This window comes from Delphinus delphis, chromosome 3 (genome assembly GCF_949987515.2).
Source record: "Delphinus delphis chromosome 3, mDelDel1.2, whole genome shotgun sequence".
Lineage (NCBI taxonomy): Eukaryota > Metazoa > Chordata > Mammalia > Artiodactyla > Delphinidae > Delphinus > Delphinus delphis.
Window position 1 is genome coordinate 4,976,062 of NC_082685.1, and position 18,092 is coordinate 4,994,153.

The 18,092-nt window shown below is 56.2% G+C and overlaps 1 protein-coding gene across 1 annotated transcript; it reads right to left on the reverse strand.

The window, feature by feature from the left end:
* Window positions 1-1,610: 1,610 nt before the first annotated feature.
* Window positions 1,611-13,374, reverse strand: UBXN6 (UBX domain protein 6). Its single transcript, XM_060007485.1, has 10 exons — window positions 13,170-13,374; window positions 9,695-9,858; window positions 9,172-9,236; window positions 7,990-8,118; window positions 4,499-4,596; window positions 3,870-3,945; window positions 3,081-3,165; window positions 2,623-2,973; window positions 2,326-2,474; window positions 1,611-1,761 (listed from the first exon to the last, which is right to left on the reverse strand). The coding sequence occupies exons 1-10, from the start codon at window positions 13,250-13,252 to the stop codon at window positions 1,636-1,638; spliced, it is 1,326 nt and encodes a 441-aa protein (XP_059863468.1). The 5' UTR covers window positions 13,253-13,374; the 3' UTR covers window positions 1,611-1,635.
* Window positions 13,375-18,092: the final 4,718 nt, after the last annotated feature.

Below are 18,092 nucleotides of genomic sequence, written 5' to 3' on the forward strand. Positions count from 1 at the left end.
TGGCAGCACCCCAATCCTCCCGGAGGGGTCCCATTCCTCTCCAGCTCTGCACGGGTGGGGCTGACAAGCACCCCAGTTGTGGGGTGAGGACCCTGGCCCCATCCAGGACGAGATGCTGCATGTGGGGTGCAGCTGAATGCCGGCACAGGGAGAGGACGCAGGTGTGACTCCACCTGTGATGTGACTACCTGCAGCGGTCACATCGCCTTAAACCGTTTTAGTTGCCACCTGACAATCTGCAGTCGACTCCTAGTGGGAGTCGAGAGCAGGGTATCAAGCCGAGGCAGTGCTGGGTTCCGGAGATGAGGCGGCAAAGGAGGATGGGCCTAGGTCCTGCCCGCACATGGGAACAGAGCTGCCGGCGGCCCAGGTGGGAGGCAAAGCACGTGTGGCTGACGGCGTTACCAGGGAATTTTGTTTTAATCACATCTGGGGCCTAGATGCTTTAATCTCACAGTGGCCAGAGAACCAGCCACCACTGGCCTCCGTGAAGGCTAGGGGCCACAGCCCGGGGCCAGGCTGCGGGTGAGAGGGAGGGGACGATCCAGATGAGCAGTCAGGAGCAGGGGCTCAGGTGTCTCCCGGCAGAGGTGTGACCGGGGGCGAGTGCCCACACCCTCCAGGCCTTGGTCCCCCTGTCTGTGTTGGCTCCCCACGGCTGCTGCAACAAACCGCCAGACTTGTTCTACCGGCAGTTCTGGGGGGCGGAAGTCCGACAAGGGCCTCACTGGCTCAGAATCAGGTGTCAGCAGGGCTGGTTCCCGCTGGAAGCTCTAGAGGGAATCTGTTTCTGTCCCTCTTCCAGCTGTTGGAGGCCAACCCGAATCCTTGGCACGTGGCCCCTTCCTCCACATCTCCCCATCCCTTGTGTTTTCCTCCACGCATTAGAACTCACCAGGTTAACCCAGGGCCACCTCCCATCTCATCCTCAATCACAGGGCAAGTCCCTGTGTCACATAAAGTAACGCATTCACAGGTCCAGGGAGGAGGATGTGGACATCTGGGGGAGCTTGCCCTGTGGGGCCTGCAAGGCTCCAGGGCCCTGGGAAGCGCTCAGCAGGGCTGGCTCATCAGGCCGGTGGGGACAACAATTAGGAAGGTGCGGGAAGTGAAGAGCTCGCCTCGGACATGAGGGGCTCCTGGGTGCCCAGGTGGCCACAAGGTGTCCGCCTGGCCCCACTTCACCGGGAGCCACGGCCGGGCCTCACCTGCTGGTGGCTCTGCAGAGCTGCCACCCTACACCGCCTCCCACGGCCTCAACTCACCACCGGGAAACTTTATTCAGGTTTAGAAATTTACACACCGTGTCCTGACAGGCCCAGTGTCTCATTCTTGTGCCAGTCACTTCAGGGCTAGCCACAGCCACCGAGGCCACAGCACACGGGGACGGGGCCCGGGCTTCTCTAAGCAGGCTACTAGAGGCTGCCCCATCCAGGTGGCAGTCTCGGCACGCGTCCACGGGCCAACCAGCACCCCTCTCCATGCCTGTGGTACCCGTGGGCAGGAGGAGGTTCCGGAGGAAGCTGGGAGGCCCCGGAGTGGTGGGGGGACCGGGGACGAGGGGAATGTGGAGGAAGCAGGGAGAGAGCATGAGACAGACCCACAGGGGCTGAAGCCAACCTTGCTTTTATTTCATTAGAGCTTCTTGATGGCCGACAGGAGCTCGGGTTTCAGGACAGATGAGTCTGGCTGGACCCCCGCAGCCCTGATGTCTGCTAGCACGGCTGCATCCCACGAGAAGGTCAGGAGGGCCGAGGGCACCTGCAGTGGGGTAAGAAGCCTCAGCCTCGCTCTGGCCTTTATGTGACAGAGCTCTCGCTTCACGTTCAGATCTTCCTGCTGGAGCCGGGACTGCTCCCCGCCGCTGACGGCACACCCATGCACTCAGTCCATTCTCATATAACAGGGACTTCTCTGATGATGACCCGGGCTCAGGGACACCCCCTGGCCTGGCTGAAGCCAGCCCAACATTGGGCAGCAGTCAGGACTTCCTGTCCAGGCCTCCCTGAATCAGGGTCTGACCACCCTCCAGCCCCCTCCTACACCCTCCCCAGTAATTCCTTGCATTTTGAATGCCACCTTGGCTCTGCGCCACAGAGGACTCTAACACACTGGGCACATTCCCATTTTGTAGACACAGAAGTTACTCAAGATCAGATGGCAAGGAAGTGGAATGGTGGGACTCACACCCAGGGAGCCTGGCCCCAGGACCCCTTCCCCTAATGCCACCTCCAACTGAAGAGCATCCCCCTCCTCGGGGGTTTGTGCTGATTCAACAAGAACCCAGAAAACCCAGTTCCGCTGTGCGGGGAGCCCGTCACTCACCAGCCCGCACTCATTGAAGGCCAGGTTCTCGTCCTCCAACAACTTCTGCCCTCCCAAGGCCAGCAGCTCAAAAGGCAGCCAGTCGATCAGCAAGGCCTCCCGGACAAATGCGTACAGTGCTGCCACCCGCTCCCGGGCGTAGAAGGTCCCTGGCGGGGGGACAAGTGTGGCGCTGGAGCTCGTGGGAGCACCCCTGAGCCCTCGGCCTCCTCCCCCGGGACGAGCTCAGACCAGAGCAGCCTGCTCCTGCCGGCGCACAGTGGACCCCAGGCGGCATCGCCAGCACCCAGCACGCACCCTGGAGGAGGCAGCCGTCGGGGAAGCGCACGCGCAGCAGCGTGTATGTGTACTTGCGCATCTCCCTCTGCTCCTCCCGCTCGCGCATTGCCTTGGTCCGCAGCACGCTCATCCGCTCCACGGCCTCTGACCGCAGCCGCTGCTCTCGCTTGAGCTCCTCCGCCGTGAGGCTGAAGAAGTCCGCAGGCAGGTCGAAATGGGAGGCCAGGGGCGAGGGCCGGAAGACCAGGCGCTGGCGGGCCAGTGTGGCCCTCACGGGCTCGGCGCGCAGCAGCTGCTCCTTGTGCTGCTCCAGGCTCTGGGGCTGGGCCAGGGCGGCCTCGCTCAGCACGTAGAACTCCTCGGGGCCCTCTGGGACACGTGGGCATGTCACTCTGCCGTGGCAGGGAGACCCCCGAGCCGGGCCCCTCCCACCCCTGCCCCTGGGCTCAGCCACGGCCCTTCTCTTTTTCTCTTACCCTGGTCGGGGATCGGAAGCAGCACCTTCTGGAAGCCGATGGCCTCAAAAAACTCGTGGGTCCCTTCCAGGCAGTTAATGCGCTCCTGAGAGCGGAGCCAGAGGTCATGCGGGACCCTTGAGGCCTCCTCGTGCCCCACCGGCCTCACTGCCCACCCCGCCCTTCTGGCCCAGAGTCCCCAGTGTCAGAGCGGCCGCTGCCCCTGGACAGGATGAACCCCCAAAGCTGTCTGCAGGGGTGAGCTCACAGAGGGCCTGGGATCCCAAAAGGTCAACACCAGGGTGAAGGAGGCTGAAGAGCCAAAGGACAGTGGAGGCTGGGAGTCCCCAGAAGCGGGGGAGGCAGGCCCTGGGATGCTGGATGTGGGTGGGGACCCCCAGGAGAGAGCGGGGCCCCGCCAGCTGCACGGGTACCATGGGCCAGAGTGCTAGGACCCTGCGATTTCTCCACAGAAACCAAAAGTCTGCGTTTGCGTGAAAAATCTCCCCAGTGCCGATGTGTTCCCAGCTAATTCAAAGAAAAGTCGAGTCACGCCGCGGGTTGGTGGCGAGAGCAGACAGCGTACGCGTACTGTGCTCGTCCTGCGCTCACGAAGCCCTCCCTCCCCACCTGGCACCTTCTGCACACCTCAACTCCCAAGCCCTGCAGGGGCCCTTCTGCAGCCGGCTCTGGCCGCCACTGGCTGGCTGCAGCCCAGCTGCTCCCACCGCCAGCCTGGGTCCTGGGTGGCCTCACAGGCCCGGCCACGCCGGCCACCCCAGGCTAAGTCACTCTGGTGGCAGCCCTCACCTGGAACACCTTGTTCTGAAGCTTGATCTTCCGGTACTTCTCCTCCTCAGGATGCAGGTGGATGTTGTCCAGGTACCTGGGCAGACAGGGGAGAGCAGCTCAGAGCCACACCGGCTCGTGCTAAGAGTGACCCCCGGGAAGGCTGCCGTCACACCCTGTACACCCCATAGAGCCCAACCCCTGGTGCCCCAGACACTGGGCCTCCTCCTCGGTCCTGCCTCCCCCTGAGGGCACCAAGGAGCCACCGTGGTGGGGGTGGAGCAGGCAGAGCCAGAGCTGATGGGTCCCCAGAGCCGGCTTGGGGGTTGCTGAGCAACAGACTTCTGGCCCCGCCCCCGACCTGCTCCCATCAGAGGAGTTGGCGGTGGGTGAGACCCTGCCTGCTTCACATTCTTCTGATGATCCCAAAGGGAAGCCAGGGTTGGGAACCCCCGATTCAGTAAACCTCTTCATTCTAAACACTGGTAAACTGAGGCCCAGAGAGGCCAAGGCCCTTCCCCAAGGGCGAGGGGGAGTGAAGGGTGGGGCCTGGCCTCACTCCCAGGGCCGTGCTCCCTCTGGGGCCCCTCAGCCGATCGCGATGGAGGCCCAGGAGCTGGCACCCCAGTGGGAGGGGGCCGCCCACTCACCTGGCGATGGTGTCCACGCCCAGCTTCACCCGGTCCCGGTCCTTGTTGAACGTGTGGATCTTCATGATGGAGGCGGCCACTGGGTCGGTGGAAAAGTGCTGGGAGGAGGGAGGAAAGCTGAGTCAGAAAGCGTCCACCTCAGGGCCTGGAGGCCATGCCAGCCAAGCAGCCAGGTCTCAGCACTCAGGTGGCAGCAGTGACACCGGTGACAACAGTAAGAACTGTCTCACAGCAGGCCCTAGCATGGGACAGAAGCAAATTCAACAGCAGAAAAAGGAGGAGGAAAACCCTTTTGATGACTCCAGCCTGGGGCCTCAGCCCTGCCCTCACGTCTAGGGAAAAGGGGGCGATGGCAGCCCAGGTTACACCACCCCTCGGGTCGGCGTGACACAGACCTTTGCCTACCGCTCTGGCTTTGGCGCCCAACGCCAGCACTGAGTGCCACCAAGGGCACAGCAGCTGAGTGCCTGGGACCCGCCAGCCACCGCGGACCTGCCGTCCCTCCTCATCCCCCATCCCTACGAGGGACGTTCTAGAAACAGACGGAGGTGGCAGAGACAGGACGCAAAAGAGGTCTGTGACCTGTGGCTGCCTGATCACTCCTGGGGGAGGCAAGATAGTGGAGACATCACTGGCCGGTCCCCATGGGACCCTGCGAACAGCACCCCAGCGAGGAGAGGCTGAGAATGGAAAACTAAGGCGAGGGGCAAGACTGGGCAGCAGATCTGCTCACGCTCTGGACAGCCACTGCACACGGCCACACCGTATGGTGGTGTTTCTCTGCAGCCCCAGAAAGTCACTAGTTACATGGCGAGTGGGGCTGGCACCCGCATCAGCCCCAAAGTCATTTGCTCTGCCTGGATAATGGTGGGGGTGGGGCCTCCCTGGCGGTCCAGTGGTTAAGACTCCGTGCTTCCACTGCAGGGGCCACGGGTTTGATCCCTGGTCGGGGAAGTTCCACATGCCGCAAGGTGTGGCCAAAAAGAAAAAAAAAATGGTGGGGGTGAACAGCTGGGTCACCAGAGGTGATGAATCAAGAGCACAGAAGACCTGACCCCCTCAGATCTACCCCTGGGCAGCCCTGCAGAAGCCCAGCCACAGCTCCTGGAAGGCAGCTGTGGGGCTTCCACCCTGCCCCAGCTACCTTCCCTCAGCTACACTGGGGTGAGCCTTCAGCAGCCACACTGTGTCACTTAGTTGTCTGATCTGAACTGGGCCAGCTCTCCTGGGAACTTCAAATTGGGACCCAGCCCAGTCTGCCAGTAAGTTGCCAGGGTAGGACAAAAATACGTGGAAGGGCAGAGAAATCGGGTCTGCAGAGAAGCAGCAGTAAGATGGGGGGCATTCTCAGGACAAGGCTGAGCCAGGCTGACCGCCCCCTACTCCAGCCTCCTCAGGACAAGCACACCCACCCACCCAGGGAAGAGTTGCAGCTCCAAATGCTGTTCTCAGATGTTCCCAGGCAGCCTGCAGCCTCGTTTAAATTAGGACCAGGGCGCACGAACGGACAAGGGGACAAAAGAACAGACACATCCCGAAAGGAACCGAATCCATGTAGGGATTTACTTTGTGATAATGGCAGATTTCACGGTGGCCAAAAGACAGGTGTTTCAATAAATGAGGATTGGGGAAAACTGGATAACTATCCGGAAAAAAAAAAAGGAATAACACTAGTTCCATGCGTCCTGTTCTACACAGGTATAATTCTAGTGGGATCAAAGCTTTAAACATTAAACACAGCAAACAACAAAAGGCAAAACAGAAAAGCACTAGAAAAACCATGGAAGAGTTGTTTTAATCCTGAAGTGGGGAAGGCCTTCCTAAGTAGGTCACAAAACCCAGAAGCCATAAGATAAGACTGACACATTGAATTACATAGAGATTAAAAATTTCTACATGGTCATATGACCATAAGCCAACTCTAAAAAGTAAACAACTGGAGAAAAATATTCACAACTCAGATCATAGGCAAAAGGCTAGTTTTTCCTAATATGTAAAGAGTGCCTACAAATCAATAAGAAAAAAAAAACCACCCAACACAAAAATGGGCAAAGGATGCATTCTCATATGAAAACACAGCCAACCTAAGCCTAAAAAAGGAAACGCAAACTAAAACTATGCTGAGATATTATTTTTACCAATCAGTTTGGGTAAAGACAAAAAATGTTTGGTAACCCACAGTGACAACAGGGGACAGGGAAATGGGTATTTTCTCACACACTGCTGGGTGAGTGTGAATCAGGACAACCCACATGGAGGTTCATCTGGTGACAACTCTCCAAAGCCCTACACGCTGTCCTCTGTCCCAGCAACTCTGCTTCTGGAATGGAGCCTACAGCTCAAAGTGGTGTACAGACAAGGTTTTCATCATATTGTCCTCACTAGCAAAAGACTGGAAACTTCCTACGCGCTTATCAACACCAACACACGGGGTTGGTTAAAGAGTCAGGGAACAATTTGCCGTGAGTCATCACGCAGTCACTGTGGAGAATGCAGGCTTTCTAACCGCTCAGAAAAAAACAGAGAGGCGTGAGAGAGCCAATGGGGTAAAAATGTTAGCAACTGGCAAATGTGAGTAAGGTGGGCAGAATGACATATATATTTGTGACCTGATCCCTGGAACCTGGGAGTGTTATGGGTCAGGGGGTGTGGAGGTGACAGATGGAGTTAAGGCTGCTGCTCAGTGGACCTTAAAATAGGGGGATTAGAGATTAGCTTGGATTAGCCAGGTGAGCCCAATGGAATCACAAGGGCCCTTAAAAGGGGGAAGAGAGAGACAGAGAAGCAGAGAGATGGCAGCTGGGAAAGACCTGGCCTGGCACCACTGGCTGTGAAGACAGAGAAGGAGCCATGGAGTACAGACAGCCTGACTCCCCCTAGGGCTCCCAGAAGGCACACTGCCCTGCGGCCAACTTGAGTGTGGCCCCGTGAGACCCAAGGCCCACTTCTGATTTCCCGAATTATAAGAGGCATGCTGTCCGGAGGCACCAAGTTCGTAGTAATCTGTCAGAACAGTAATAGGACACTCCCACCCTGATTAAAGGATGTTCACGTGTTCTTTTTGTTCTCCTTGCGATTTTTCTTTAGGTTTGAAATTATTTCCAAATACAGAGTTTCAAGGGGAAAAAAAATGTGGAAGTTCTTTCTGCACTGATATAATACCTAGCAGTTTCCACGTCAGGCGTGAACGGTACATTACCTTTTACGTAAAACAAACACACAGCATGTGTGGCAGATATAGACGTATCGGTGGTTTGTACATATTTGGAGCATCTCTGAAAAGGGGCCTAGACTACTTACAGCTGCTGCCTCAGGGAGAATGGCCGCGAGGTGAGTGGGAGGCGGCTTTTCCCCGCCTACCCTGCTGTATCTTGAATTCTGTCCCTCAGGTAAGCATTCCCTCTTTAGAGAGGTTAGAACAGAACCACAGCATATGCTCTGTGCCACCCGGGCTCCCGGGGGGCGGCTCTTGCACCGGGGCCGGCACTCACCGAGAGAATGGCCTCTCTGATGCAGGCGTCCCGCTGGTCCTTCCTCAGGATGGCCCCTGTGAGCGGGCAGGTGAAGTACACTCCGGGCACTGCCAGGTGGGTCGAGCCCTCCTCTTTGGGCTTGGGCGCCTGGGAGGATGGGTGAGCGTGTCTGAGCCTAGACTGTGGACAGAGGCCACCCCGAGCCGCCCGAGTGCCACAGTCCTGAGAGCATAACCCTGGGAGCCAGACATCCTGGTCCCAATGCTGTCCCCTCTGCCTATTAGCCATGGGACACCGTGGCCCAGTGGCCAAGCCCCTCTGAGCCTGTCTTCTGGTCTGTAAGATGTCCTTGAGGGACCACCTCAGAATTCAACAAGGTAAGGAACGGAAAGTGTGGAGCAGCTCCGGACACGGTGTAAGTGCTGAATTGATCGTTCCTGCTCTTCCCGCCCCCCTACCTGGTGAGGGAGGGGCTTTGGTGGGAGAGTGAGGAGTCACGGTGCCCTGGACGAGTCCCAGCCTTGCTCTGGGCTTCAATTCCTAGGTAATATCCAGGGTCCGTTCCATTCTGAAATTCAGTGAGGCCTCACAGGTGGTGCTGCTCAGAACACCGTTTCTGCCAAGTTCTCCTTTGAGGCCTGCCTCCTCCAGGAAGGCCTCCCTGACTACACCAGTCTCCATGGTGCCCTCCTGTATCTGAGGAAGGCAGCAGAGGGCAGTGCTAAGGCTAAGGGCTTTGGACTCAGACAGACTGGGTTCCAGTCCTGCCCTTGCTGGTTTCGAAGTGCATGACCAAGGGCACCAGGCCTCACCTCTCTGAACCTCAGTTTTCTCTTCTGAAAAGTGGGAACTGTAACAGCACCTACCCTCATGGGGTTACAGGGGAGGGAGGGGACTTAACGGAGGTGCAGTCCCTCCCCCAGGGCCTGGGCCTGGTGTCATTAGATGCCAAGCACACAGGTCCCAGATGACACCGCCCTAAACCACGGGGATCCCCAGCGTCCTGAGGCCAGAGATGACCTCAATCCACCCCGATGTCCTTTCTGCATCTCTCCAGCACCAGATGCTTACCGCCCAGGGCTGGGCACCAATCAGACCAAACACAGAAGAGAGCCCAAGCGGGCACTCTAAGGGCTCCCAGCCCCCCCGCCCGCCCCAGGCCACCCCTTGGGTGTCATGCTGCCATCGTGATGCTTTTACCGGGTTGGTCCCTGGGGCCTCCGGGCTCCCACTGACAGTCGCTTCAGCTTGAAGTTCCTTTCTCACTGGAGGGAGAGGCAGGGACGGGTCAGTGTGTGAGCCAGGCACACCATTCCCCGCCATGGACCCTCGTGTGGGTCAAATTCGAGTCCTTCCAGCTCAAGGTCCTCCCAGCCCGCCAACCTCTCCATGCCCCCAGGCTGCGCCAGGCCACCGTGCTCCCCCCCTCCTCTGAGTCCCAACCCTCCCCTCCGCAACCTCCCTGACATCCATGCCACCCAGACCACAGCAGCCCCCCTTGGCCTTTCCACCTGAATGGCCCCTTTGTGGACTGGCTCACAGCTGTGATTTAAACCCTCCTCCCACCCCGAGTCGCTGGCTATGAAATTATTTTCAGCCAGAGCCAAGCACAGGACCTGGAACGCATGAAAAGTCAAGGATCAGCCTCAAGGACAGAGGGGCAGAGGCCCGCTCCACCGCCCCCCGTCCCCACCCCTGTGGCCCAAGGACGGCCGAGGCTCACCCTGGCTCCGGATGGACTCCTGTGACGTGGGGCCCCGCGCCCTGGGCTGCTTCTGCTCGAGCCGGGCCAGGGCCGCCGCGGCCGCCATCTGCGCCTCATCGGTAGGTCCCTGGCGGGGCTGCCGGAGCGCCGGCTTGCTGGGCTTTTCTCTGGGGGCCTTCTCCCTAAGGAGATGCGGAGGGACCGTGAGGTGACGTGGGGGCAGACAGAAGAGCTTTTGTCCCTCTCCCACTTCTGCTCCTGCCCCAGCAGACAGACATGGGCCTCTGCCCCAGGGGTCACCACGGCCACCAGACGGGTCTAACGCAGACGGAGGAGCCTCTGGAGGCATTTGGTGACTCTGCTCCCCGCCCTGCCTGCCACTTTGGACAAATCCTGCACTGGCCTGGGCCTCGGAGTCATCATCTGTCAGGCGAGGTAAGAGCACACCTACCGTCCGCAGGGGCTGATGCTCTTCGCCCCCTTCCCTGAGCGAGAGGCTCCACCCGTACTGTCTACGAGGGTGAGACATGGAGGCTTCATCTACTGAGCACCTCACCTACTGTGTGCCAGACAGCGCACCAGGAGCTAGCTGTCGCTCAGCGCGTCTATTACGCATGGCAACGTCCCTCCCAGCGAGCGCTCCAGACGCCCTTTCACAAGCCCCAGAGGGTCACGGAAGCTCGGGCAGCGGGCCAGGCCGCACGCAGGCCCTGCGTGGAGTGTGTTACAAGGGTCTGGTTTAGGGACTTCCCTGGTGGTCCCGTGGTTAGGACTTGGCGCTGTCACTGCCGTGGGCTCGGGTTTGATCCCTGGTCAGGGAACTAAGATCCGGCATGCTGCGCAGCAAGGCCAAAAAAAACCCCAAACAAACAAAGATCTGGTTTAATCTCCCGTCCACCCTGGGAAGTAGGCAGGGTGATCAACCCATGGGATGGGCAGCTTCCTAACCCAACCTAGCTCGAGAACGACCTGGCCTTGACGTTCCAGCAGAGATGGCCTTCTTCCCACCAGGGTCTGACTCACCTGCCTCACCCTCCTCCTTTCCTCAGGACCCTCTCCCGATGCCAGTAGTTGGAATCATCTGTGCTATATCTCTAGAACCTTCTCAGGAGCCAAGGCTCTGAGTTCATGGCCCTCATGCTTCCCGCTCTGCTCAGACACCCGGGCAGCCCTCTTTTCTTGTCCCCAGGCCTCTGGGAGCTTCCTGCCCATCCCGGCCCCTCTCTCCAGCCCTCCCAACAGCTGAGAGTTTCAGGTCGAAGAAAAGACAAGTCACGTAGTGCCACCCTAGCCCCCATCTTTCCATAAAAACGCCATTTTTCCAAGACCCCTCACTCACCCGCTTCATGGCTCCTCTGGGCAGCCAGAGGGATCCTTCTAAAACCCAGTCACTCCTCTGCACAAAGCCCTCTCATCCCATGCAGGACAGAATCCTGCAGCCTCCGCACGCTACAGGCCAGGCCCTTCACAACCTGCCCCTTTCCCTTGTTCACTCCTATCTAAACTCCCTCCTGTTCTTCACACAGACCCAACCTCCTACGACAGGACCTTTGCACATTCTGTGCCTTCTGCCTGGAGTGTTCTGCCTGGGAGGGACAGGCACCGCTTCAACTGTGTGTGTGTGTGTGTGTGTGTGTGTGTGTGTGTGTGTGTGTGTGTGTGTGTGTGTGTGTGTGACAGAGACAGAGACAGAGAGACGGGTTGATTTCCACACGGCTGAGTCTCGCCTCATCCAGCTCTCGCTCAAAAGTCGCCTTCCCAGAGAGGCATTCCCAGACCACCTAACAGTCACCCACATGGCTCACTCTCTGGACCCTGTTTATTTTTCTTCAGGGCTGATCTTTCATCGTTTATGTATTGTTCTACTTGTCCACCTCTCCCCACTACAACGTGAGCCCTGAGAGGGCAGGGATTTTCATGCCGTAACAGTGCTGGACACACACCCTCGCACGCACCCTGAGTCTCCAGTCCGGCTCCAGGCACATCACAGAAGCTTGGATCTCCATGTGACTCCCCTCTCCTGTCCTCCCAGGCCTCCAGTCTGACACAGCCATCAGCCCCCACCTCCTTCCTGTCACACACAGTCCAGCTGCACCAGCCCCCCACCTCCACCCACTACTTGATGAACAAATGAATGGACCCCCTTGTCTGGCCCACGGCTCTCCCTGGGCCCCTCTTAAGGTGGCCTCCTATCCCTGTCACCGCCCCAGGCTCCCAGGACCTGCACTTCCCTCCCGTACTCATGGATCTGACCCTCATGGGCCTCGTTTGTCCCACTACTCCTTTGTCCCCTCCCAAGAACCCCAGGGGCCCCCAATCCTCGTGACAGATGCCCTCATGTCCTTGCCACGCACCCACTCTCCCTCACCCACCCCCACTACCTCATGATGCCCTCACCACCCCTTCCTGCCTCCCTGCCTCTCCTCTGACCCCCTCCCAGCCCCGACCTCTTCACAATCCCTTCCATTATGCCTCACAGACCCCTCCCCAGGCTGACCTCTTTCTTCAGTCACTCCCCATCCTAAACCCCCTCGGGTCCCCCAGCCCCCTCTGTAGCTCCTGGTAGCAGCCCCAGCCCCTCCTGAACTCCCTCTTCTCATCCCGTCCCCCCCAGTGGAGCCTCCTTCTCAGCCCACCGGCCCTCAGTCTGGCATCCTCACCTGCTCCAGCTCTTCACTACCCTCTGCACAGCACTGGCCCCTCACACCTGCCCATGGAGTCTCCAGTGTGGCCCCAGGCCCTTCTCTTCTCCAAGTCCTCCCCAGATAAGTCACAGAGGCCTGGAAATGCAGGCCACCTCCCCTCCCCTCCCAGGTCACCCTCGGAACCTCCAGACCACTCAGCCATCACCCACGAGGCCCCCCACCTCCTTCCGGTAGCAGACTCCCCCAGCTCCCCATCTCCACCCACCTGCCTCCCTTCTCCTCCCAGACCTTCCTCAGCCCCTCGCAGCACCCACCACCCACCCAGTTCACCCGCACCTCCCAAGTCCCTGACCACACTTCCAACAACACCTCAGGCTCCCTGGCCTTCCAGATCCTCAACCCATCCTCCCTCCTGCTCCAGAACCAAGGCCCAGACCCCTATCGCCACAGAATCTAAGCCTCACGACTTTTTGCGACCCCAGCTCTACCTGTTTCTCCAGGCTCAGTCCCCAATCTCTGGTCACCTAGATTCCCCCAAACCCTATGCGATGCCTCTTCTGGGCCCCTTCTCCGCATCCCCGGCCTCTTCCTTACCGCCCGCCCTAACCCCCTAGGGTCTCTCCAGGGACCCCCTCACTTGCTGCAGCCCCGCCCCCTCCTGCCCCGCCCCCGGAGGCCTCCCCTCTCCCCTACTCCCACTCCCTCCCTCTTGCCCCGCCCCCCAGGTTTCTCCCCACGCTCTGACTCTCTGCAGCCCCTCCCCGCCTCTCATCTTCACTGGCCTCCCCGCCCCTCCCCCTCCGCTGATCTCCGCCCCCGGGCCTCAAGCCTCAGCGCCTGTCACGCACCCCACCGACTCCGTGAGCTTCTGCCCGGGCCCCGCACTCTTGAACTTGACGTCGGCCTTGATCTCTTGGAAGAATTTCTTCATGGTAGCGGCGGGCCCGGCGGCGGGGGCCGCGGGGGGAGGGGGGCGCAGGGGCCAGTAAGGGAGGGGCCGGTAGGAGGCAACAACCGGAAAGAAAATACTGGGCCGCCGGAAGTTCCGCCTTCCCGTGGGCAGCCCACGTGACAATCAGTCAGGCTCCGCTTTCTAGATCTCCGAGCCTTGCTGGCCCGGAGTGAGCGCTCTGTACTGTCGGGCCGCGTCTCGGTGGTTCCCCTGGACTCTGTTGCCAGGGGCAACAAGGGCGCTTCCTGCGGGAGGCTGTGCTTGGGCGCCTTCCACCGCGTTCCCGAAGGAGTGAGTGACAGGAGAGGGAGGGACAGACCTACGACCCCACGGAGAAAGCGCTGGCCTTGTCCGTTTCCCTCCTCAAGAACCATCCCTGGCTCCCCGGCGGTTACGTGATAAGGTTCCAACTCAATGTGGGGGCATTCAAGGTCCCCACAAGCCAACCCGGTGGTCCGCCCTAGTAGTCCCCCACGCACACAGTGTGGGAGAGAATGAAGAGAATGCACAGAGCTGGGGCTTGGGGACCCACGATGGCGGACCCCAAGGGGTTTAAATTAAGCAGATCGGGAGATTATCCTCAGAGCATTGACGAAGTTTAAGGAAGAATGGAAGAACCTGGTGCCGCCCAAACTTTAACCTTCCTGAATTTCAGTTTCCTATCTATGAAATGGGGATAAGAATAGCACCTGCTGGACTTCCCTGGCGGCGCAGTGGTTAAGAATCCGCCTGCCAACGCAGGGGACACGGGTTCCAGCCCTGGTCTGGGAAGATCCCACATGCCGTGGAGCAACTAAGCCCGTGTGCCACAACTACTGAGCCTGTGCTCTAGAGCCCATGAGCCACAACTGCTGAGCCCGCGTGCCACAACTACTGCAGCCTGCATGCCTAGAGCCTGTGCTCCGCAACAAAGAGAAGCCACCGCAGTGAGAAGGCCGCACACCGCAACAAAGAGTAGCCCTCCCTTGCCGCAACTAGAGAAAGCCCGCGCACAGCAACAAAGACCCAATGCAGCCAATAAAGAAAGAAAAGAAAAAAAAGAATCCGCCTGCCAATGCAGAGACACAGGTTCGATCCCTGGTCTGGGAAGATCCCACATGCCGCAGAGCAACTAAGCCCATGCACCACAACTACTGAAGCCCGTGCACCGAGAGCCCATGCTCTGCAAGAAGAGAAACCACCGCAATGAGAAGCCGGCACCACCGCAAGGATAAGTAGCCCCTGCTCGCCACAACTAGAGAAAGCCCACGCGCAGCAACAAAGACCCAACACAGCCAAAAAAAAAAAAAAAAAGACAATTGAATTAAGCCTCTAGGTCTAATTTATGGGAATTACAAGGGATAGACAAAGAATAAAACAGCCTCACAAGGGAATTCCCTGGCCGTCCAGTGGTTAGGACTTGGCACTTTCACTGCTGAGGGCCCGGGTTCAATCCCTGGTCGGGAAAATAAGATCCCACAAGCCGAGTGGCATGCCCCGTCCCCCGCCAAAAAAAAAGAAAAGAAAAAAAAACCAGCCTCATGAGGAGATAGGCAAATCCAGACTGTGAGACATCCTCCAAGCCGACTGACCTGTTTGCTCTAGAACATCAACGTTGTGAAAAATAAACAAAATTCTAATTAAAAGGGATTAGAAGAATATAATCTTTACTTGTAGTGCAAGAACCTTGATTTGATCCCTGTTAAGAAAAAAAGCTGCAAAAACTTCTTAGAACAATGAAGAAAATTAGAAATGGACTGAATATTAAATAATATCTTGGCATAAGTGTGAATTTTCTTTGCTGTGATAAAAGTATCGCACTTATGTAATAAAACGTCCCTATTCTTAGGAAATGCTGAAGTATTTAGGGGTGAAGGGTCATGATGGATGTATGAAACTTTCAAATGTTTAAAAACAAATACGTATATATTCACACACATATATAAAGCACATATGGAAAAATGTTAACAATTGTTGAATATAGGTGTAAGGTTGTGGTGCTTTTAAAATATGTCCATAAAATCTTTGATGCTCCTACTTTCCAAAGGTGGAGCCTAATTCCCCTCCCCTTGAATGTGGGCTGGACTTGGTGACTCACTGTTTTTTTTTTTTTTTTTTTTTTTTTTTTTTTTTGTGAATGGCAAAGAGGGTTGCTCTTTATTTGACTTTCTCAAAGGCTCCAGTATGCTCGGTAAAGTTTCAGCTCATTCTGGGATGGAAGGAAAGGAACAGTGCGGACTAAATGTAGCATAATGTGACAAATATGACATAATGCTTGTTCAGTGGTATCCTTTGTTTTCGCGGTTTGAGATAGAGAAAACTAATTAAGTGGCTGAATTTGGACAGGAATCCAGGTCTCTTAACTCTCCATCAAGAAAATAGTCTTTTTTTTCCTCACTATACAATACTATTTGGACAACAGAGAAAAAAGTTTTTTCCTAAGCCACGGAGACTTAAGTTTGGCAATGCGTCAAAATCATGATCCGATGTTAGATCTCAAAGCTGGAAGTAAGTTTTTGTTTTTTAGCTCTTTAATTTTTGAAATGGCAAGTTACCTTTATAGGTTGGGACAGTATCCAACTTCCCTTTTTTAACTTGTCTCTCCGAAGGCCGAGCTATTGCCACACGCTGCACTTTATAAGAATTAAGATCCCGTTTGTAGGTAATACCAAGATCAATCTCCCCCTTCTTTGGTTTATATTCTTCTGGTGCATGGCGAGGCTGTTTGACTATTTCATAAGGACGATAATCCGACTTAAATGTTGTTATTCCTTCCATTTTACGACGATATACTCGAAATTCTTGCTTGGGCTTCAGACTCTGAGGTGGAAGAACATTGCCATACATAGGATATGTTTCCAAATATTCAGCCGCAGGTACAAATCTGACACAGACACCAGGTCCTCATGCTCCCGGCTCGCGGGGTTGGCTCCACAGCTCCTGCGCACCCGCAGCTTCTGCGACTCCACCGCGCCGGCCTCAGTCGAGGCAACCGCGGGGGCCCGGGGCGCCGCCGTCGGGGCAAAAGGTCGTGCGTCCCCAGGTGACTCACTTTTAACAAATGGAATTGGGCGGAAGTGATAGCGTGCAGCTTCTAGACTAGATCATAAAAGACACTGCGTCTTCCTCCTTGCTCTTGCATTTGAATGACTCAGTCTGGGGGAAGCCAGCTGCCATGTGGTGATGATGCCCAAGCAGTGATGTGAGGAGGTCCATGCTATGAGGATCTGAGGCCTGCAGCCCATAGCCATGGGAGGGAGCTGACACGGAAGTGGCTCCTCCAGCCCCCGTTGAGCTTTCAGATGATGTAGCCTTGGCTGATATCTTGACTGCAGTCTCATAAAAGACCCTGAGCCAGAACCCCCCAGATCCCTGACCCTCTGAATCTGCATGACATAATAAATGTTTGTTTGTTTGTTTTTTTGTTTTGGCTGCACAGCATGGCATGTGGGATCTTAGTTCCCCAACCAGGGATCGAACCCACGCCCCCTGTGTTGGAAGCGCAGAGTCTTAACCACTGGACTGCCAGGGAAGTCCCAAAGGTTTGTTGATTCAAGCAACTAAATTTTGAGGTAATTTGTTAGGCAGCAGTAGCTAACTAATAGAAGAACATACTGTGTTCATTGTGCTACCCTTTTCATCTATTCTAAATGTTTGAAATATTGAAAATTAAAGTTTAGTACTGTGAAATAAAGGATCATATCCCTTATAGTCTCAAATGAAGATAACAGACTAACCCAAAATCACACAGCCAGACAATGGCAGAAAGCCACCCGTTTCCCTGAGAGTAAAGTGCTGTCAGACTACTCTGTCTGGCATTCAACGTCAGGAGGCTCCTGAGGCTCTAAGAAGCCTCTTCTCTTGTCACCACCCACTTTGCCCTCTCTGCCTTAGCTACCTGGCACTATTCATCGCTTATTACCTCCAGACCTTTGTCCAGGCAGTCACCTCTGCTGGAAGAGACCTGTCCCTAATCTGTCTAAAGTAGTCCTCTTCCTCCAGGTAGGCCTCCCTGACTACCTTCCTCATGCTGGATGTAGTCTACTCTGAGCTCCCAAAGCACCTCCCTCTTATAGCAATCATTGGTAATATTTGCTGAGTGCTCTTTACGTGCCCATATTCTGTATGTCATCTTCACAATCTTCACAGCAGCTCTGTTTATAAATCAGACAGTGTTAGGACTCCCATTTTACAGATGAGTAAACTAAGTTCTGGAGAAATCAAATTGCTTGCTCAAGGTCACCCAGCTTTTACACAGCTTTTGATTTTTGTGTTCCAAGATATCCCGCAGTTGCAGAAAAAACTTCTCCTGTGTTTTCTTCAAAAAGCTTTGTAGTGGAATTCCCTGGCGGTCCAGTGGTTAGGACTCTGCACTCTCACTGCCAAGGGCCCGGGTTCGAGCCCTGGTCAGGGAACTAAAATTCCAGTAGCCGTGTGGCTCGGCCAAAAATTTTTTTTAAATAATAATTTTAAAAAGCTTTGCAGTTTAATTTTTACATTTAGGTATGTGATTAACTTTAAGATTTCTTTCTGTGCGTGTGTATGATATAAGGTAGGGGTCAAGGTTGTTTTTATGTATTCATGTGGCTGTTTAGTTTTCCTAGAGAAATAGGACTTCAACTCTATAGGGTCCTTTTTTTTTTTTTTTTTTTTTTTTTTTGCGGTACGCGGGCCTCTCACTGTTGTGGCCTCTCCCGTTGCGAAGCACAGGCTCCGGACGCTCAGGCTCAGCGGCCATGGCTCATGGGCCCAGCCGCTCTGCGGCATGTGGGATCTTCCCGGACCGGGGCACGATCCCGTGTCCCCTGCATCGGCAGGCGGACTCTCAACCACTGCTCCA

What these genes read in the sequence shown, in the direction of transcription:
- UBXN6 (XM_060007485.1), bottom strand. Translation starts at nt 13,252, where the DNA reads ATGAAGAAATTCTTCCAAGAGATCAAGGCCGACGTCAAGTTCAAGAGT. An exon ending in TTCAGAACAAGGTGTTCCAG is followed by an intron (nt 3,166 to 3,869) that starts GTGAGGGCTGCC and finishes CTCCGCTCTCAG; the next exon opens with GAGCGCATTAACTGCCTGGA. An exon ending in CGACGGCTGCCTCCTCCAGG is followed by an intron (nt 2,475 to 2,622) that starts GTGCGTGCTGGG and finishes TCCCCCCGCCAG; the next exon opens with GGACCTTCTACGCCCGGGAG.